This window comes from Sturnus vulgaris, chromosome 2, assembly GCF_052056855.1.
Source record: "Sturnus vulgaris isolate bStuVul1 chromosome 2, bStuVul1.hap1, whole genome shotgun sequence".
Lineage (NCBI taxonomy): Eukaryota > Metazoa > Chordata > Aves > Passeriformes > Sturnidae > Sturnus > Sturnus vulgaris.
In genome coordinates this window covers 70,846,638-70,868,771 of record NC_142244.1, presented here as the reverse complement: position 1 = coordinate 70,868,771, position 22,134 = coordinate 70,846,638, and the positions used below count along the sequence as shown (strand labels likewise).

The following is a 22,134-nucleotide window of genomic DNA, read 5'->3' as shown; positions in this document are numbered from 1 at the left end:
CCTCAAAAAGACCAAGACTAGATGAATCCAAACCTGCTTAGATGGAACAAGCTATAAGTCAACCATTTTGAAAATACTAAGACAAAATTACCAGATGTTCAAGAAAACTTACTTGGAATTTGCTTTTTAACTTTTTAGCTAAAATACCATGTGAAGGGCAGAGTCGTTTGAAGCGCTCGTTAGAGTGAGACAGCTGACAATGAAAAACATCTATCTAAGACTGAGTTTATAATTAGAATGTGAGTTTATTATCACTTTATTGTACGTTATGCACTTGTGACTCTGCATATTGTATTTCACCTATAAGCTCAAGTAAGCTCTGTAGCAACCTCTAAAGAATCCAATAGACTTACTTTTTGTGCTGCCCTCATAGGATGGATGATTTTCACAACCAAAGTATACTATTTTTCTTCCTGCACTGCAGCAATAAAATTGGTTGCAGATATTTCAGCTGCAGCCTGGGATAGACAGCCAAGAAGCTGCAGGTGCAGGTTGATTAATTAAAGTAATGTTATGTATAAAGTCTCTAAATTATGGCACTCAGAACACCATGTGAGTGTTGGACATCACAGAGACTAACCAGTAACTTGACCAATACGCTTCATTTGGGTAATTGCTGCTGAACAGAACCAAGATTTGTTGGCATGTTATGTGGTCTGAAGAGATCGTTAATGTGAGAATTTTTAATAAACAGTCATATTCAATTAACACTTTTCATCTGTGGGGTATTTAACATCTTTAGAAGTGCTTTTTCTCTCCTCCAAAGATGGATGGTGAGAAATGGAGTATCGCCACCCTTACTGCTGAACAACACTAACAAAATGCTTTTCCTTTCTTCTGGGCCAAGCAAGGGTCCACCATATCTTTCTGTAACAATGCTGGGTTTGGGGTTTTTGCCAGAAGAAGTCTCATTTACAGCTTATTACTTCACTTGCTATTTGGACTGAATGGGCATTTCCTTTGTTCCTGGAAGGTAGGGATTTTTGTGGCAGCAATATCAGCCAAGAGAACTTCTAAGCATGTTTAATGGAGGAGAAAATTGTCTTCAGAAGTTAAGAATTGTCCTGAGGAAAATGGCGTGGTAGTGGGGATTGGTTGGTTCTATTTGGGGCTCTCTCTCTCTCTCGCTTTCCTTCCTCAACTTTGAGATATCAGAGGTGAAAACCCTTCCTTGTGAAGTTGTTCATGGAGCACACCCGTCAGTGTTGACAGCAGGAACTACTGCACAGCTTTTCCTTGAGGCTTTCTTCTCTCTCAGATGGAGTCAAAGTTTCTGTTCAGTGGTACTTCAGTCAGATAACACTTGCTCTGCTTAAAGGTTCCATGCATCCAATGAGAAGAGTCTCTGCTTCAGTAGTCTTTTCATGCTTCCCTTTTAGGAATAGTTATTTTGATATTACTTCTAATGAAATGAAAAAATGCACAATTGTTTGAAGAAAAGCTAAGTGTGTGTTCCTAGTTACAGTTGTTCCTTGAAACGTGCAAGTAAGCTTTCAGCATCTACCTTTGACTCACACTTAAAAAAAAAGCTTTGAGTGTTTAAAAGTAATGGAAGTGAAGGGGATGGCCCAGTTTATTTGCAGCCTTATCTCTAAGAGTAAGTTCTCCAAGCCAGTGCTGCTGGAAAAATATGATATGTATTGGCCATGTAATGAAGTAACAGATAAACAGTGTATTTTACTAGAAGTATTGCTCTTAAAGTAAGTAATGATACTCTATTTGGCTTTGTGTATTTTGGTCAAAAGACTTTTTTTTTTTCCCCCTAAACAGGACTAGCTGTTTTAGTTGCAAGGGTTTTGTACTTAACCACACATAAATTATCAAGTGCTTATCAAGTTTTGAAGATCCAAACAATTCAAAACTCTTGAGACTGTTGCTAACCATAAAAAGAAGAGGAATTCCATTTTCCATTAAAAGTTTTCACACTTGAGCAAAGTAAGATATGTATGAAAGACAGTTGCTTCTATTCCTTCATTCTTAGAGCCTTTGAGGAGTTAGCTTTGGAAGTTGAAAATGCCAACTTTGTAAATCTTTATCCTTTAAAATAAATTTATTTCTCAGATAAGTAATTGCAAAACTTGTTTCATATGAAGGTACTTGAGGCAGAAAATGCACGTATGCCTCTTTATGCTGCTGTTACATGACCAGAAGACACCAGCTGCTACATTTTGCTAATGTGACTGCATAAGTGACATGGTTGCTATATGCTCAGTGCGTTTCATTGGAGGTGCAGGCAGCCGTGACACATTCTTACTGGACATGTGTATATCTGATAGATGATTATTTAAATGCATTTACACAGTGTGAGAGCTCATATTTTTTATTACTCAGCAGTGTCTGAGGGAGGAGGGGAGACAGGGGCCACAGGTAGACTTCCAGAATAATCAACGGTTTTTCTGCTCTGTCCAAAAAACTTGTATGAAATTGGAAGTAGTTAGCAGACTGCTTGCTGAATAAATAATTCTGGTGGCAATATCAGCTGCTAGAACTACCTCCTGATTACTTTGGCACATAGCGTTTAATGCAAAAGTAGGCATAAAAAGTTCAAAGGTACTCTATTTGAGAAGTAGGAAAACTTTAATAAAATACTGTGAGATGCTTAAGGCAGAATTACAGGACTAAGAGGAAAACTAATTTTGAGGGGGTTGTTCTTAAATTATTATTCTGCCTCCTTATATTTGCTTTTGTTATTAGAAAAAAACAACAGCTGCACACAGACCTTCAGAGACATTTCTTCTAATTTGTGTGTAGTCTGTTAGTACACAGCCTCAGAAATCCCATGGCAATTCTGAGGTTTTTTTAACCACTTCTCCATTTCACACATATCCAGCATGTAGTGCATGTTTCAAAGGGATACTTTACCTATGGTTTGAAACCCAATTCTTCAAAACCATTAGTACCTATACACACTGTTCTTTACAGATGTGAACTACATACGGATTCATGTAATTTCATGTAATAAACTCAGGTCATCATGAGAAAATAGCTTTATTCTTTGAACAGTAAGATTTTTTTAAACTGACATGTAATAAAAGTGAAATGAGTTTACTGTATCAGCAGTTTCTCTGCAATAAAAAGAAATTTTTGAGCAATATATATAAAAGCAGAGTTATATTGAAAAAATTTTGTAAGTCTGTAATTGCTGTGCTTCACAGAGGGAATAATGAAGTCTTGAAGTGCAGACTTTCACAGATAATTATTAAGGAAAACATGTAGAAATTCTAAATACAGATCTAAATTAACAATACCTTGAATTCTTTGAGCAGCAGTTGTTTCCTTGTATCAGTTTTGTTAAAGAGCAGTACTCAGACTTATCACAGAGAGAATGTGCAGCCTTCTATGTGCAGTTATTTCTCGCTTCATGCATTTCTATCATTTCTCTATGCTAGAAAGTGACTAAAGTTTAAGAGATCACGGAAACATTCTGATTTCTGGAGAAGATGGTAGCTTGCAAGAAATTTAGGAATAACACATTGCACGTCAGTGCTTTTGTCCAATGTTTTGGACAGCTTTGGAGGCAGTTTTAACTTCAGGAACCAATAATGCACACATACATGCTTACTAAAGGAAATCACAGAAATATTGTCTAAAAATGCATGAAAGCAGACAGAAAACAGACATGCTTTTGGTGAGTTGTCTGCATTGTTACAAATGAGCTGTGTAAGTAATTGTCAACTGCTTAAAACAGGGGCTCTGTGGCTGAATTGGAGTCAAGTAAAGTCAAGTAAACTCCTTAAAGAGTAGTAATTGGAAAAGGTAGACTAGGCTATGCATATCGAGTTTAACTACAATGTTGCCTACTTATTAATGCTACCTTACTGAAGAATGAAGTGATGGCTTTTAAGCAAAACTTCTGAACTTTGAATTTTCTGCTCAGCTTGTTCTTTTTGTCTGCTCTTTGGGAAGTTTCTGCTTTAGAGGATGTTTTCCACTGTGTACCTTTATAGAACATTGTTTAAAAATAGAGTTTTTCTCATTTCCCACATCTGCTTTGATGCTGTGTTTTAAGCACTTTTGCTACTCTGAGTTCTCTCTGACCTTGCAAGTGTTGGACTGAGGAGTTATTTACTATCCTTGATCTATTCATTCTTCTAATATAACTTTATTAGAATGTATAGGATATAATTGTAAGTTTTGTTTATAGATGGAAGTGGAGAAAGAGGTGAGAAGGATGCCAGCAAAATCACAACGTATCCACCAGGGGCTGTTCGCTTTGACTGTGAACTGCGAGCTGTACAAGTCAGTTGTGGATTTCACCATTCAGGTAAAAACAAATAAATCAGTGTTAATTATAATAGAGATTGTTTTTTAAAGGTTGTCATATGTGTCTTCACTGCTTTGTGTTCAGTTTTTAATATGGATGTATGCAGGAGTGCTAGAAGTTGTGAAGAGTGCTAGAAGAGTGCTAAACGTGGCAGGGTCATTTTGTAGCTGCTACAGTCATAGAAACATAGAATATCTTCAGTTCAAAGGGACCCACAAGGCTCATCAAGTCTAAGTCCTGGCTCTGCACAGGACCATCTCAAAGAATCACACCATGTGCCTGATAGTGTTGTCCAAACACCTCCTGAACTCTGTCAGGCTTCTGTGACTGCTTCCCTGTGGAGCTTATTGTGGTGTCCAACTACCCTCTGAGTGAAGAACCTTTTCCTAAAATCCAGCCTAAACCTTCCCTGACATATTTTATGCCATTTTATTACAGGCTAAAGTAAGATCACCACTCAAATCCTCACATCACCTCCCTGATTCCAGCAATGAAGGGCAACTTAGTGTCCTTCAGCAGTGAAAAGGACTATAAGTATCATATGCTGAGTTACATCAGAGCTTGTAAGCAATTTTGGAGTCAGTTTAAAACATCTGCATGACAAAAGCAGAGTTCTACTCATACATAGTTGTTTTGGGTTGTGGAATCTGGCCTGGATCACTTGGGAATCATTAACTGCTATGCAGATGGGTAACCAGCACTGGTGCACTGCCATGTCATGTGTGTATGTCAGAAAAATATTTTGTTGTTTTTCAGTGGTTTTGATGGAGAATGGTGATGTTTACACATTTGGATATGGGCAGCATGGTCAACTTGGACACGGTGATGTTAATTCCAGGTAAGCTGGTAATCAAAGGACATGATTGTGTATTACTGTACTGCTGCATAAGAAATGGCTACATTTCTGGTTCTCTAGCAAGTGTGAAAATTCAAATAAAGACTAAATAAAGTTGAAAAGCTCCTGTTCTGCACTTATTCCCTGTAACCCCCTGAATATTGATACAATAACAGTACTTTTGTACTGTATAAGTAGTTTATTTAATGCACAAAAGCTTCTGTGCATAGTTATTAGCATTGCTTTGATAATAGTTTTAAATACTTCTGTCTCTTTAATTCTCCCTACATATATGAGAATTACATTGAAGTCTTATTAGGATTTCATTATTTCTGTAAAATACAACATGTACAATAATTCAAATAATATGATATTGTAAATCTAGATAAATCTGTTCCTGTTAAATCATTGATAAGAATTCACAGAATATTCACAGAATCATTGAGTATTCTGAGTTGGCAGGGAGTCACAAGGATCATCGTGTCCAACTCTTTAAGTGAATGGCCTGTATGGGGATCCAGTCTGCAACCTTGGTGTTACTAGCACTGTGCTCTGACCAACTGAGCTGATCTCAGTTCAGTTATGATACCATTTTTTGCTCATCAGTAATCTCCCAAATGAAGTCTCTAAGCTTTGGTCTCAGCTGCATTTTGTAGTCACTTCTTTTGAGTGTTGGCAGAAGAGTGATATGTCCTTTCACTGTGGTCAGTGGAAATAGAAAAGTCAACAGAGTATGGAGAGGTATTTGACTAACCAGCCACTGCTTACATGCTTTAGGTGTGCTTAGTAGCTCTGTAAACTTGATCTCCATTGACTACAGTGAGAGCATATATAATTAAATATAGATCTCTTTTATGTGAAGCTCAATCTCACCCTTAGGATCTCATACCTAGAGTCTCATCTGTTCATTAAAGTAAATAAAAAAACATTGTCCTGCCATAAAAGGAAATGTGATTTAGGTCTTTAGACGTGTATATATGCCATATAACGCACGATGGGGATTTCTATGGTAGGAATCTTTTAGACTTCATGTATGTAGAGTAATGCTCAGTATCCTTATGTAAAAGGCATACAGAGCAGAACATTCATGACCTGTCTTCAGTTTTCTCATGTATCTTGTAGCAGTCAGGTGAAAATTATGGAACATCTATCCTCCTAATCTCTTTGGAGACTTCAAAACCCTTTCTTTTGTCAAGTTCCTGAAGAAATCTTCATCATCTTAAAACTTGCATTGGATTCACTAAGCCAAAACGGGAGAGGGAAGGAATAAAGTATACTGGAAATATTGCCTTATATTGGCTTCTGTGCCTGATAGTAGTCTCTGAACTGTTACCCCTACTCAGTTTGCATTAGACTGGTGAATACAGTCTGGGTTTCTGTCTATGATAAGAGTCATCACAGACAAGTACTTCGTTTTTCCTTCCTGGAAATTCTTGGGTATTTGTTCCAAGGAACAGTGGCTTAAACTAGCAATTCAAGTTGCTATTAGAATAAGGCCAGTTTCCTGTCTTAAAGACTGAAGAGGTACACACAGCAGTGACATTTCTACTGGTAACTTAGTTACCTATTTCCAACCTTGATGAAATCATGTGGCTTTTCGGAAGGCTTCAGAGCTGTCTGCTGTATTTGTCAGTATTTCAGGTGGTAAATCCTACATCTGTTGTTTATTTAGATAGAAACTGGATGAAGACCAATAGTAGTTCCAAGTGAGATCCTAAAGGAGAGTATGAAAAATCTTGTGCTGAAGGACAGTGCTTGACCAGAAGTAGAAGCTGAGGAGGTGCAAGTGACTTGGCAAGACCTTTCTATCATTCTACATCAGACCCTAGAAAGTGTCTGAAAAAAGCCTTGAAGAAATTTGGAGTATGTCCTATGCATGAGAACTGGCTATAGTACTATATTGCTATTTAGCACCATCATTCAAATTATAATTTCTTCATTGATGTACTTCTTTTTCCAGCTTTAAGTAGAGATCTCTCCTCTGTCCTCACAGTAAGGGATTCAGAGAAGGAAACAGGGAATCCTTATGCAGAGTTCCACCTCAGTTGGGACGCAGTGGTGCTCAGATGGCCAGCTCCTGCCAGGTCAGTGGTATGTCAGTCATGCAGTGTGTCACATTGCTTGTATTGACCTCAGGAAGAGCATCATCTTCTGAATCCAGGAACTGATACTCTACTGTATTTCTGGGAGAGAGAGAGGAGAGAGAGAGAGAGAGAGGAGGAAAAAAAAGTAATGTTTAGGCATCTTTTCAGAGACTTTTGTCTTGTAGTGTAAAGATTTAATAGTGAGACAATATTTTTAAAGTCTTGAAAATGCTCAAGTATTTTGAATTCTGAACACCTGTTCAGACGTGACTTTCTCCTTCATTAAGGGGATTCTGGACTCCTCTATTAGAATATTGTAAACATCACAAATTCTTCTTCTACTTCAGTAGGAATGAGGTAGATTACATGCCCTATCAGTAAGCTGGAACCATTAAATTAGCCTGTGTAGGCTTTTTGTTGTAAGATCCACAGTGGCAGACGTTGATGAGCTATTCAGTACATGAAAGATTTGTCAGTTTGTGCTTATATTCTCCTCAAATTAGATGCTGGCAAATAGAAACTCAGTGGAAGCAAGAAATGTTTTGCAGTATCTAGTCTTGGTGAAAAATAGCATGTAGTGTGCTCAGGTAAGCAAAGGCCTATTTGTTGCTGATGCTTCTCTCAAGAAGCTGGAAATTAAAACTCCAAGATCTTTCTGTTACTGTTCAAAATTTGTCTCCATTTTTTTTTTAAATCTCTTGTAGCACTCCAGTAGCAAGTACATGACCTGACAGTCAAGCTCCAGAAATGAAATGACTGAAGTGATATGGTCTTGATAGGATTTTGCTTCCAAATGTTCAGCAGTAACATAAACCAAAACTGATCAGACCTTCCATGGATGGTCAGCTATGTTGCACCTGAAGATAAAGAATAGAGACTATAATCTATTAATAACTCCAGTGGGAAAAGGGTGTTCCATCATCTCTGTTTATTAGGGCCATGTTTCTAGGTATATTTTCTGATTATTTTACTCCAGTGGTGGGCCGTAGGTCATATTTACATCTTTGCACCAAAATGGAGTCACTTCTAAAATATAAAAATCATCTACAATGAAGTTGTCCAACCGTGCTTGCAATGGACAGAAGTTGATACTGGTTTTCTCTTAACCACTACACAGTAACAGCTCCCATTGAACCATGTTTGCAGCACCATGGTCAGCTGCCCCAAGTGACATGTTTTGGGACCTGGCAGGCAGCTGTTGGCTGTTTAAGTACCATGGACAGCGATTGTTTGAACAGGTCCTGCATGATGAATTTTCAAAGACTACAACTGCTCTCAGAAATGCTTACCCTTTGGGATGGAAGAGGGTTTCCATGTGGGCAGCCAGAATGCACCTGGACCTTCTTCAGGATCCTGAGTTTGCTGATGCATGTCCATCCGCTCAATTGTTCAGCAATTGTTACTTTCCCCAAAGGGATCTCTGGTTACTTTCTCTGTAGCTGAAGCCGGTCTTTTGTGATTGACCAAACAATCTGTGACTTTAACACCAGCCTGTCTTTCCACACCATCCCAGAAGAATACTCCTTGTTTTCTTTGATTCAGATGGAGAAACTTTGGTTGTTAAAACTTTGCCTGGAGTCTCTCAGACTCTTCAGTGTCTATTCTGAGCTTTCCTGTGTTTAATTTCAAGGGGATAAAAGAATATTCAATAGAATCACAGGTTTTAAATTCCATGTGCACTAGTCAAACTGGCTTACTGTATTTTTTTAAATCCCTCTTCGTTTTATGAAGTGAAAACTGGTTTTTTTTGCAATTTATGTTTATTTTATGATGTAGTTAAGTATCTTAAATTTTTTTCCTGTTAATTTCTAAATGAACTGATAGACTGTAGTTGGCCATTCCAAAGGCTGGGTGATCTTAATGAAAAAGCTATTAAAGAGGGTAATGTATTTCATCTCTCTGCATTAGGAACTTATTTGATTTTGTTCTGCTGTTGCCAAGAGACTATCAAACACAGCATTCATATAACATTGCTGATAGATTCAATTAGAAAAACAGAAAGATAAATAGTTATAGTGATAATAGCAGTTTTTAAGCATTAAAAAGATGGAATAGTCACTACTTTTTTTAATATAAACACATGATTGATATATTCATTCCATCCCTGCAGCTGTCATAATTTTGAGGGAGAGGAGAAAAAGCCTATTGATAAAAATAATTCCTTTTAACAGAAGTGCTTTTGGATTAGTTACTAGTTACATTTTATTTATGTTTTGATGCTTTTTTGAGCTTCCTCAAAGTTAATGAGAGACAAATGTAAAATTTTGGGGTTTTTTAAAATTTCATCATTGGTGCTGCTAAATAAACTTTGCTCTGTGTCTGTGTATAATAGTAGTGATATCCAAATCAATGTGCCTATAGACCAAGAAAACTGCTGAAATTTGAGTGTCATGTTGTACATCCTCTACTTAATTTTATTATGCCCTTCAGTCTCTCCATATCTACTAGTCATCCACTGAAAGCTACATTTACCACCAAAGAATACTTTTTCTGTATACCTGTGTTCATCCTTCTTCACATCATCAACCTGTCTTCATGCTGTATTCCTCTGTTCCACATTTTCATATGTTCACATCTTCCCATCTACCCTCTACCCTTTTTCTGCTGAACATGGTGCTTCACTTTCCTCATACTTTCTTGACTTCTATTTTACCTGCAATTTAGCCAAAATCAGAACTTTGAGATGAACCATCTTCTAGCACATCAGCTGCTAAACAATCACTAGGTAACTATGAGCTGGCCTTTTTTTATTCCAGTGTAAAACAACCTGTTCTTATTTTAGGTTGCCCTACTTTTGAGAGGCTCTGTTTGAAAGTAAGTTCACATAGTGCTGTCATCCTCTGTATAACTCTGAGTCCAGCTTCCAAACATAAAAACTATGTGGGAATAACTTTTTCTTCAAGTTCACAATCTTTTTAACTCCACAGGAAATATTAAGTCTAGGTAGACGTTCATTATGGGATTCAAAGTCTTGCAGGTTTCTGTTCTCTTTGTTGGGATTGAAATAAAAATTTTAGTGTCTCATACTTTTTATCTTTTGTGCTCTTTCTATTCCAAATCATCAGTTCAAGTTTTCTTTCTTTGCATCTTGAACACCCTGTCATTTTTTCCCCTTCCTTTATACTGGAACGGAAAGTTTATTTTCTTATGTCTGTCCATATTTGGGAGACAAAAGTATTAGACCTTTTAATATCTCTTTGGAAAATAGTTTGGAGAGGTCTATTCTTTATTGAGTCTGAGGTTGATGGGAGAGGAGTAGACCTTTATTTCTTCTACAATTCCCCAGACAGTGATCTTGAGTGCTGTAGCAACATTGCTTCTGTTAACTACTAGAGTATCAGCCATGTAATGCTTCGATTGCTTCTGGGGGTGCAGTGCTTAAGTAGTAAACATATTTTATGTAGAAACATCTTTATCTCAGAACATGTTTTACTGCTACATTTCATTGCAATGTATTTTGTATTCATACAAAAATACGTTATTTTATCTACACAACTGTAATGCTACAATTATATATTACATTAATAATTCCTATGCTATGCTAATTTCTGAGTTTAAATGAAGAGAGTGTTCCTGATCTGTTTCCCTGTAACAGAAGAGCATAAGCTTAACTATCTGGTGCAGTCTTTCAAACCTCTGTTAGTTTAATGTGTAAGATGTTTCTTGGCTCTAATTTTCTATAGTATGTGAATCTAGTGAATATATTTTACAGTGTTTCAAATACTTATAATGCTAATGTATGTTCTAAATTCTGCATGGCCATGTATTGACACAGAATTAATTTATTTTTATATAGGGGATGTCCTACTTTGGTGCAAGCATTACCAGGTCCTAGTACACAAGTTACTGCTGGGAGCAACCACACAGCTATTCTCTTAATGGATGGCCAGGTTTTCACATTTGGAAGCTTTTCAGTAAGGAAATGTTATTTGCTTATGGGAATAAGCTAGTAGTTAATGTGTTGTTCAGAGACTTTTCAAGACTGCTTATACTTGCTCTTATGGAACTGTGCATGACTTCCCCATGTCTTCAGTGCCTATTATGTTTTAAAATGTAGCCTTTAATATTGTTCTGGTTAGAAAAGCATAATGCCAGGAATTCTTGGGGTTTTTTTTTTTTACATTTTAATGAAGATGGTGATTTAAAACGATGTTATAAGGCTTACCAGTTTTCTCAGACTCTTACTGTTTCAAGCTTGGTTCTAAGTAAATGTTGCCTATTCTATTACCTGTCTCCATTCAATAGAAAAAAGTGTCCTGGTTTCTTCCATAGAAACAGCAGTGAGTTGCAGAAGTTCTGTGTATGCTTTGAGGAAAAGGGTATAACACAGCTCAGTATAACACAGCCCAACTCCAGTAGTCTTCTTTCATATCCACATGGTGTCTCTTTTCCCACGTCCATGTGTAATCCATCCTTATATTCACGAGACAAGCATTTAAACATTGTCCCCTCTGTGCCTCCCTATGTTTGAGAAGATGCCCCTCATAGTGATCTCTGCAGAGTTATTTGTTGTTTGCACGTTCTCTCTGATGTTTTTATTTGGGTCTTTTTTGCAAAAGCTAGAACATAGGTATTGAGCTATTTTTTTACTTACTTCAAAAACTACATTCTGCCAAACACAACAGAAGAGAAATTTCAACTTTTGAAATCTTTTTATTTAAAAAAAAAATTTAAAAGTGAAGACTGAAATTTTGGAAGTAGAAAGTCATATCCTGAATTAAAAGTGAGTAATGTTTTGTTGTTTTTCTAACTTCAAGCAAGAGCTTTGGTGTCTGTGTTCCTTTCAAAACTGATACAGACATGTAAAGGTTTAAGCTTTGTTGTCTTGCACTAAAAGTTGGGCCCTGAAAAACCAAGTTCACTCTCAGAAATGGGGTATAAAAGCTTGTCAGTTGACTGAGGGTTTTGCCCCTTTCTCTAAAAGAAAAAAATAAGTTCCAGCCATATTTAGATCCCTTGATTTTTGTGTCTGGTTTTAATATTGTAGTACTGGAAAGTTTGCTGAAAGCTTCATGAAGTCAAGACAAAATCAAAACAAAGCATGATACTTGAAAATGTCTTCACTGGGTTTACTTATATTGTTAGGAAGAAAGAAAGATGAGTAATGTGCTGAACAGAACACATGTGCTGTATATACATTTTTCTTTTTTCTAATAATTTTAACTTCACTGGTATGCAATGCATTTTCTGTGCCCGAGAGAGGAAGATGGAGCATGAGCAGGTTTCTGGCAGCAGTTCTTTCTGCATACTTAGGTGCAGTATAAGAATTGTTGTCTCAGTAACTACTTGTACGTAGAGGTAAGGCCCTAGATCTCCAGATAAGTGTTAATGAACATGTGCAAAAGTGCTGGCTGAGGCATTTTATGCTTTTTTAGCTCAAGTTTGATGTGCTAATTGATTTCTAGGTACTTTTAAGAGGTATTTGCTCTATAAAACTTAGTCCATATAAGTTCAGAATTGAATGGAACTTGGACTGTATCTGAATATATCTGAATCTGTCTGAATATAGGTATTTTTTCTTATGAATCTAATTCTTGTTTAGCGCTGACATTAATCAGATATTGAACCTTGTAGGAAAATAATACTTTTGTATTTGGTTCTGAAGATGGAGACAAGGGTTATCCATCATGGAGAGTTTGAGTTGTATTTAACAAAAACTTTACTCAAAAACCTAACTGAAAAGGGAGGAGTATATGTCAGTAACTCGTTCCTGGTAGTTAAATACGTAACACTTCACTTGGAGCAGCCATTACATTTTGAAGGTAGTTTTGTGGTAAATTCTCTTCCAGCGTACCAATTTTGTGTGATAGAACTACTGAAGTAATTTATCCATCTTTGAGACTGTTACTGTCACTTACTGATTCTTGCATCCTTTCTACAGAAAGGTCAGCTTGGCAGACCAATTCTGGATATGCCCTACTGGAATGCAAAACCAGCACCTATGCCTAACATAGGCTCCAAATATGGGCGCAAAGCTACATGGATTGGAGCGAGTGGAGACCAGACTTTTCTCCGGATCGACGAAGCTCTCATTAATTCTCATGTGCTTGCTACATCAGAGATATTTGCAAGCAGGCATATAATAGGCAAGAACTCCTATATTATTTTAAATGCTTATAGACATACTGGAGAAGAAAGCGAGTTTGGTTGTGTAAACAATAGACCAACAAGTCAAAAACAGGGATGGAGAGAATGAAAATACTTTGGCCTTCTAGTTTTCTGCATATGACAATCCTTTCTTTAGAAAGATGGTTTTTATTACAAGTAATAATGTAAAACTCTCACTTGCATTTAAATCTTACTATTTTTTTTGTTGTACCAGTAAATCTGTTCTTCCCTACTGTATTACATGGCATTTTCTAAGCATGAAGCATTAATGAGTGGAGTCTTCATGTTTGTTTGCTCTTTTTGCTCCCTGATCTAGGTTTGGTACCAGCTTCAATATCAGAACCGCCTCCTTTTAAATGTCTTCTGATAAACAAAGTAGATGGCAGTTGCAAAACATTCAATGATTCTGAGCAGGAAGACCTTCAAGGTTCTGGTGTGTGTCTGGATCCTGTCTATGACGTTATTTGGAGGTAAGTGTGGATTTTAGCTATTAAAATAGTAATATATAAATCCTTTTCAAAATTTTACAAGGATGGAGATTTGATTATACTTATTTTTCCTGTAAGTTAAAAACTATTTTTAGTCTTCCATAAATATTTTTCACGATTTTTGGATGGCTTGTTCAAGTAATCCCAAAACAAACATTTGTCTTGCCTGCATTTTTAAACTTTATTTTCTTTTTTGCATCATTCTTATTTGAGTCTCATAATATTTTGGAGATTCACATCTGTTCTGTTTCTTTACTCTCTTTATTTCCTTTTCTCCATCTACTTAACACTTGACTGAATCGCTTCCTTGCCATATTCAGCTGCCACATGTGTGTGTCTTAAATTGTTCTCAGGCTTAGTGGCTAAGACCACTAGAGAAGGGGTGGGGTGGAGTAATGGTGTTCTTTTCAGTTCTGACATTTTGGAGGTCAAAATAAAGGTGTGCTTATTTAGATGGTATAAACACCTAGACCAATTGTATTTATTTCAGTCTTTGGAATGTAGTCTTTGAGCAAGTGCAGATAATAAGCCTTTATTCCAACACATAATCATGACATCTAATTCTTCTGTAACAATTTGAAAGCTATGTTAGTTAAGATTTGGAGAGAAATCTGAACTTCCATCTGAGTTCAAGAGTTTGGTGATGTTTAAATTGTTTGAAGACAAAACAAGTTAGAGCGATGCAGGGAACCACCTAGCCAGCATTCATCTGGAAAAGATAGTATCTCATAGGATCATGTCTTTAAAGGTTACTTGCATCCTACTTTGGATGACAGCATTCTGATGACGTGCAGCTTAAACATTTCTTCAAAGCTTAATCTCTTAGTGAAATTCAAGTGGTTGTAGAATGTCGCGTGTATATAAATTTGAACATTGCTTACTTGCTAAAATCCTGAATACATATGGTTCCCTTTAATATTTTTAGTTAAAACTATTTCTTTCTCCATTAAATTCTTAAAAGTGTACCAAGTGAAAGTTCCTTTTGTGCTTCTTCAGAACACTCCCATAGACTTATGTCTTCATACTATTTCTTCCTTTTACATAATGGTTTAAAAGATTTCGTTTTCTTTCTCTATGTGTTAATCTATATTATAGAAAGTATTTTGTATTCTCTTGTTTATGCTGCCATTTTTTATAATCCCTTAAAAACTCATGAGGCAATGTTACCCATTTAAAAAAGCCCAAACAAAACACGTTGGATTCCTCAAGATTTTTTTTTTCTTGTTTGAAGGTAAGCCTTTTACTTTCGCTTGGCCATCTTCAAAATTTTTGAGCACATCTGCCTTTCTATTTAGTACTTTGCTAGTTACTTCATACTTCCTAATAAATAATACTGTTTTAACATTTATTAGCTTTCAGAAATGTCTTAACATTTTCTGGAATTTCTAAACCCATAGTATGAGTCTTTGACTTACAGTATAATAATGCTTTTGTATCTTTTCATTTGCTGGAGTGTTAAGCTAGTAAAGTTTTCATGTATTTGCTATAGTTATGCTCAATTTCAAGAGTTTATACCAGCAGATCTACATTTCGCAATAAATACCTTAAAAATTTAATTGTTGGTTAGGTTTTATATTTTTTCAGTAGATGAAAGATTTTGTTCATTCTGCTTCTTCTTGCCCTAGGTTTCGCCCAAATGCCAGGGAACTGTGGAGTTACAACGCAGTAGTTGCCGATTCCAGGCTTCCCTCAGCTCCAGATATGCAATCCCGGTGTAGTATTTTGAGTCCAGAACTTGCTCTGCCAACAGGTTCCAAAGCTCTAACCACCAGATCTCATGCAGCTTTGCATATTCTAGGTATACATTTGTAGTTCATGAGTCAGAGCCTTAGATGAAATAAAGTAACATAACTTTATGTGTAAAAGCTTCCTGACTTTTTTCCGTTTAAATTTTACTTTGCCATCTTTCACCATTGCTCTTAACTACATCAACCAAATTATAAAAGTTATCTTCTGACATCTTAATGACATTAGAGGATTTTAGAGTTCTGGTGAAACTTGTTGTTAGATGCCTACATAATGAAGTAAGAGATCTTCCTAGATGATCTTGTTGGAAAGCCTGCAGAATAAAGTCAGTACTCTTAACCTGGAATCTCAAAAAAAAAAAAATAACTCAGACCTGAAAAAAGAAATCTTCAATAAGTTCTTTTTATTTTAAAGTAAATGCAGTATATAAAATTCAAATATAATCTTTGCAGTTTTGTATAATGAGTCACTAAAAGAAGTATTACTTCCTTTTGTAGTTTTTTTCTGGTTTAAAAATGCAAAACTTAAGTCCACCGTGTTCATCTATAACCTGGGCATATGCAACATACCCAGTACTTCAAAGCACAGTTTTGGAAGTTATTTTATCTCGCTTGTCCACTGGTTATGTTAAGTTATCTGTTCCTTGACCTTCTCACTTCATTGTGTGCCAAAGATGTGATAACTTTCAATTTCAACGGTACTTTTTGTGTTTCCTAGCAACTTATGGGAAAAAATTATGTAAGTAAAAAGGAACAAAAGGAAAGAAACCTAACCCCTAAGAGAAGCAAAAGTGTGGTTTAGGTTTGATTGCTTTGATTTTCTTAACTAGTATTCATTTCTATTTCAATGATTATAATCAACAGTGAGACAATTTGGGTTCTTTTTGGTTTTGCTTTCTGTTAGGTTGCCTTGATACTTTGGCTGCTATGCAGGACTTAAAAATGGGTGTTGCAAATACAGAAGAAGAGACTCAAGCAGTAATGAAAGTTTATTCTAAAGAAGACTACAGTGTTGTTAACAGATTTGAAAGTACGTACATACTAAAATTTTACAGCACAAGCTGATTAGCTTGCAGAACAACAGACTAAGATTAATTATATTTTTGTTGGGGTTTTTTTTCTGCAGGTCATGGAGGAGGCTGGGGTTACTCAGCCCACTCAGTAGAAGCCATCCGTTTCTGTGCTGATACAGATATATTGCTAGGTGGTCTTGGTCTCTTTGGTGGTAGAGGTGAATACACTGCTAAAATAAAGGTAGGAGTTTTAGTTTTGTTTTAAACAATATTGTGTCTCAAAATCACAATGCTATCTAAAACCATGATTAGTTTTATTTCTTGATGAATGTTTTCTATATGTGGATAGCATTATGCAGGCACAGTGAATGAAGCCGAGAGCTGAGAATTACCATCCTTACTTTCATGAATTGGCCCATTCTTACCTTCACTAAATCCTATGCCATCTTAGAGATATCTTGGGCAGATATTTTAGTGGTCTGAATGGTTCTGTGAGCTATTTACACAAAGCTCCAAGGAGCTCCACCAGCAAAAAAATGGTGGTGTGGGCTTCAGGTTAAAATCACATCCCATATGATACATGATGAGCTTTTCTCAAAAGCAGAACGGGTCCTTATCAGGAGCCATTGCTTTTCACTTTCCCTGCCACTTTTTTCTCAGACTACTGTCTGGATAGCTTCTGGGCTGGGATTCTTCAACTAACAGAAAATGGCAATTAACTCTGTGCCAGATGTAGGCATGATTACAGGTGGAACATGTGTGCTGATTATTTTAAAATAAATAAATCTGGCTTTGGATAAATAGACCTCACAGAAACACACACTGTGGTGTCAGAGCTCTGGTTTTGGGTAAGTGGTAAGTTTGGGTAAGTCTACTCCTATATTTAAAGATTTTGGTAAAAGAAGTTGTTATATCTGACATTTCTATTAAATGTTTCTATTTGTATATTCAGAATACGTTATTGTTGTTACTTGTCATTTAGTGCATTACTGAATTTTCTTCCTCTATTTTCAGATGAATAGGTAGTGAGGTTTGCTCTAGGAAAATGGATGACACATGCTTAGCCAGTAACATTTACATAAGTCAACAGGAGAACCAAAATAAGTAGTTGCACTTTATTTTAGTTTAACATAATGACTGAGAATTGCAAATAACTAAGCACAGCCAAGAAACTTAACTTTAGTCATGCCTTTTAAATGCTATAGGTAATACCGTTGTGATAATATTCTAATATTGTATTTTCAATTTGTTTAGGATTAGCTTATAGCCAAGATAAGATTTTCCAGTCCTGTCAGAAATGAGCTGTGTATGAAATAGGTGTTTGCAAGAGAAGTCATAGACATGTATTGTGGTCCTTTTTCAAAATCATCAAACCCTAGAAAATATTTTTAAGTAAGAAAACAAAATTCTCTTAGGTATCGTGTTGTCCCAGTCACCAACTGTTTATAACACTATTGACTGTCTCTGCTAAACTGTCAAGCAGTCCCTTTCCAGAGAAGCTGAGTATATCTTATGTTTATATAGTTTATATATTTCAGTCAGTGGTGGAAAAACATCAACTTCTGCCCAACTTTGCCTTTTTTAGATGATCTGCTTTTGTCTTGTTTGCAAGATTTAGGGAGTTTCTCCACTTAAAATATATCTGGACATAAGGCTGGGAGGTCAGTGTCAATTGCTATTTCTTAACAATTAATGCCTGACTTCCAAATGGGGTTTTGCCTGTCAGTGATAGTAAGTAGTAGTTATTTTGGGGAAGGAAGAGTAGTATACGATTTCCAATATGCCAGACAAGAAAAAGTGGTATTAGGAAGTTTCTAACACCTAAGACATAATTTTACCTTTTTTCTTACTTCACCAGTTGTTTGAATTGGGTCCAGATGGGGGAGATCATGAGACAGATGGAGATCTCCTTGCTGAGACAGATGTCTTAGCATATGATTGTGCTGCCAGGTAAGATGTTTAGCTTACCTACTTATACCTGCTTCTTGATCTTTATTTTTACTTCCCTGTACACATTTCAGTATTACTTTAACTATCAACAGAGATGGTCCACATAATTAGAATTTTGTAGCAAGTCATGTAAAACACTTGAAGTGTGTAGGGAAATAGTAAAACACTAAATACATCCCTAAACCGTTATGGTATTTAAATTAAAATAAGAATAATATTCAAATTCTTCCTCTTGTATAAATCCAAGTCAAATCCCATCTTCCTGTGTTGAGACCACAAGACAAAATATTACAGCAGCTCTTTTGTGCATATGGTTGCGGTTAGCCATGTTGTAGCTGCTTTTTCACTCCCTGTAATGAAATAATTTAAATTTCAAATGATATGTGATTAATTCTCAGGTTTAAGTCTTACATATCAATCCCCTAAATATGTCGTTTATTAATTTCTTTAATACTTATTGTAATTACTAAGAATTTATGTATAACTTCTTGTAATCTACAAATATTTTCTGAAATCAATATTATATGGTATTTTGTAGTTAATACTTTGCTTGCAGTATTATATATTAAATATAATTGGGTTTATGTGTGTTAATTTAACTTAATATCTCCTTACTGCGTTTGGCATTGTTATGATTGTTTCACAATACAAGATCAAGCGCGACTTAGGCATTTTTAGGTCCTTCTGAATTATTTTTTTTTTTATTACTACAGTATTTTTGGATTAAAAACTTTTGGGCTTTGAATATAAATAGATATGACTTAATACCATTACTTCTCACTTTCTTTTATGATTAGGGTGTAATTTGTTAAAAGTTAATATAAAAGATAATTCACATCTAACGTTTTCCAAAATTTACTTCTCCCAGAGAGAAATATGCAATGATGTTTGATGAGCCAGTACTCCTGCAAGCTGGCTGGTGGTACGTAGCCTGGGCAAGAGTGTCAGGACCTAGCAGTGATTGTGGATCTCATGGACAAGCCTCTATTACTACAGATGATGGGTATATTGTTTTCCTACATTTTTAATTGGAAAAGGAAGAGATCTAATAAGACTTGAATAATAACTGGGATATTTCTCTTTCAGTGTTGTATTTCAGTTTAAAAGTTCCAAGAAATCAAATAATGGTACAGATGTGAATGCAGGGCAGATTCCACAATTACTATACAGGTAATACTTTAACCTCTGTAACAATTTGCAGACATTTTTTTAAAGTAGAAATATTAAATTAATTATAACTGTATTTCATGAAAATATTATTGTATTAAGCAAAGGAAATCAGTATCTGAAAAATGTGGGGAAAACTTAGTGTCTTTGAGAAAAGTAATGAAATTATACCCACATTTACTTCCTTGCTATTTTTCTTGCCGTCGTTCTGCATGAGTCTTGAGATTTTCATTTACATCTGTAGAACCTCAGGATTTCATATAACATGAGTAATATTTTTTGCTAATTGGGAAGTGCTCTATTTGGTCGCCCTGAGTTTAGGAACTGTGTACTCTTGAACAGACGATGTTAATGAAACAAAGCCAAAATCAACAGTGAAATGTGCTTTACAATAAGTTACTATAAACTTATCATTGCCATGATAAATGTTACGTGTTTTAATAATCAGGATCTTTAACTGTCTTGATAGTATATTTTACAGATTTCCTCAGATGTATACATGACATAATTTTTTTATTTTTTGTGTGCATATAATTCCCCCAGCCTCCACACTGATTCTGAAACCTAGAATTCTTCCATACCAGTTCTCTTGCTGTGTCCCTTCTAAGCATGTCCTTTTGAAAGTTCCTTCACTTCTGCCATTAAGCTTTCTGTATGCCCTGTCCCTCCAGGTGAAGGTTTCATTTTGATGTATATGAAGTCCTAGCATGACAAATTCATCATTTAGTTGATTTCTATGGAGAGATGGCTGTAGCCAAAAGGCAAATGAGCCTTGAGGCCTCTGAAGACCAATGACTGGCACAAAAGAGGAGGTGCTGCAGTGATAGATGCTGTGTCTGTATTTTTAACCTCCACATGTATTTTCCCTTCACAAAACCAGTGTTCTTTTAAGGAATAACATTTCTAGTTTGATATCCTCTAAGGAAATAGTAGCTACAAGTAGATACTTGCAATAATTGCATGTGATTAAATCTCAACCTTATTTTCAGTGTCACAGTACTGCCAGTTGAGCAGAATTCGACATACCTGGTTACTGGTCAAGAATGATTAGGAAACTGGAGAAAGTTATGTTGAAACTGAACTTTTTTTTTGAGAATTAAAACTTACCTTCACTTTGTTTTTTTTTTAACCCACTTGAACAATAAAAGCAGTAAAAATATAAAAAGTAAACAACAAAACACCAAACCCAACCCAAAACTCTACTAAAAGTAAAACCTGGCAATTTCGAGTTCTAAAATTGTTCTTCCAGGTTGCCAACAAGTGATGGCAGTGCATCCAAAGGAAAACAGCAAACTAGTGAACCTGTACATATTTTAAAGAGATCTTTTGCCAGAACTGTCTCAGTGGTGAGTACTATCAAGAATCTTCTGTGTTTCCTGCAAGTTCATACACAGTTAGGAAACTGAAAGATATAGATGTGGAAACAACAATGTTTTTGTGCTTGCTTTCTCAAGCAGAAGTTAGGTACACTGATAGAATATTTTATTTTTTTACTTTTCCTAAAGATTTTATTTTGGTGTTCAACACCACATACTTTTATTTTGCTCTCTGAGGTACAACTTCATGAAATTATTGACCACATACAGTAATAGTAGAAACAAAACTTTTTAAATCGTCAATTTTTTTGTGATCATGTGTTTCTGTTTAGCTTTCACGTACTGTAAATGTCATATAGTGGCTATGGTCCTGAAGATCATAACTGTTTAAAAACCAAGTGAAGACAGGCCTGATAATACTTTATGATAAAATATATTATGACAGAAGTTGGTGTTGCACTCTTCTGCAGATAAAGCAAGTAAAGTTTACTGAAAAATCGCCATTACAGGTGAATGTATGTGCTAGTTCTTAACTGAGAGGCTTCCACACATAATATTCAAATGAGGTTATAGATAGATTTTATCATGGTATTACAGTGAAGTGTGCCCTGCATTCTCAGTGGTTTTTTATTAAAAAAAAAATTAGGACTTGTGTGTTGCATGGTAGATGTGTTTTCATAATGAACATAGATATAGATGCTATTTGCCTTTTGTCTAATACTGATGCAACACAGTGATTTCTTGTTTTCTAACACTAAATCTGTCTTTGGTATCCTTCATACCTGGAAATAGGAATGCTTTGAATCTTTACTGAGCATTCTTCATTGGAGTTGGACAACACTAGTTCTGGGAGTTGAAGAACTTCGTGGGCTAAAGGGTTTCCAATACACTGCTACTCTTCTGGATTTAGAAAGGTTGCGTTTTGTGGGCACTTGCTGCCTGAGATTGCTGAGGGTCTACACCTGTGAAATATATCCAATATCAGGTATTCCTCTCAGTTCACTTGTTTCATATTTATTAGTCAATAATCTACAGGGCATTTATGATTTGAGCTAAGTGTTCATGTATGATATGATATAAAATAGATTTGTGCACACAAATGGTTTTATTGGAGCAATTAAAAGACTTGCCTTCAGGAGCAGGAAATTTTCAATTATCTGCATA

The 22,134-nt window shown here is 35.7% G+C and overlaps 1 protein-coding gene across 13 annotated transcripts in view; it reads left to right on the top strand.

Moving 5' to 3' along the window:
* MYCBP2 (MYC binding protein 2) overlaps window positions 1-22,134 on the top strand; it is a 172,254-nt gene that overhangs the window by 64,594 nt on the left and 85,526 nt on the right. For 12 of the 13 annotated variants that reach the window (XM_088159784.1, XM_088159789.1, XM_088159793.1 and 9 more), the window contains 13 exons: window positions 4,145-4,264; window positions 5,021-5,102; window positions 10,980-11,097; window positions 13,065-13,269; window positions 13,608-13,761; window positions 15,405-15,577; window positions 16,429-16,554; window positions 16,651-16,778; window positions 18,396-18,487; window positions 19,356-19,490; window positions 19,574-19,657; window positions 20,904-21,000; window positions 21,763-21,955. In XM_088159784.1, coding sequence (XP_088015910.1) covers window positions 4,145-4,264; window positions 5,021-5,102; window positions 10,980-11,097; window positions 13,065-13,269; window positions 13,608-13,761; window positions 15,405-15,577; window positions 16,429-16,554; window positions 16,651-16,778; window positions 18,396-18,487; window positions 19,356-19,490; window positions 19,574-19,657; window positions 20,904-21,000; window positions 21,763-21,955 — 1,707 coding nt within the window. Of the gene's footprint in view, window positions 1-4,142; window positions 4,265-5,020; window positions 5,103-7,059; window positions 7,184-10,979; window positions 11,098-13,064; window positions 13,270-13,607; window positions 13,762-15,404; window positions 15,578-16,428; window positions 16,555-16,650; window positions 16,779-18,395; window positions 18,488-19,355; window positions 19,491-19,573; window positions 19,658-20,903; window positions 21,001-21,762; window positions 21,956-22,134 lie in introns of those variants that run through there. The other variant, XM_088159792.1, reaches the window with a different exon arrangement.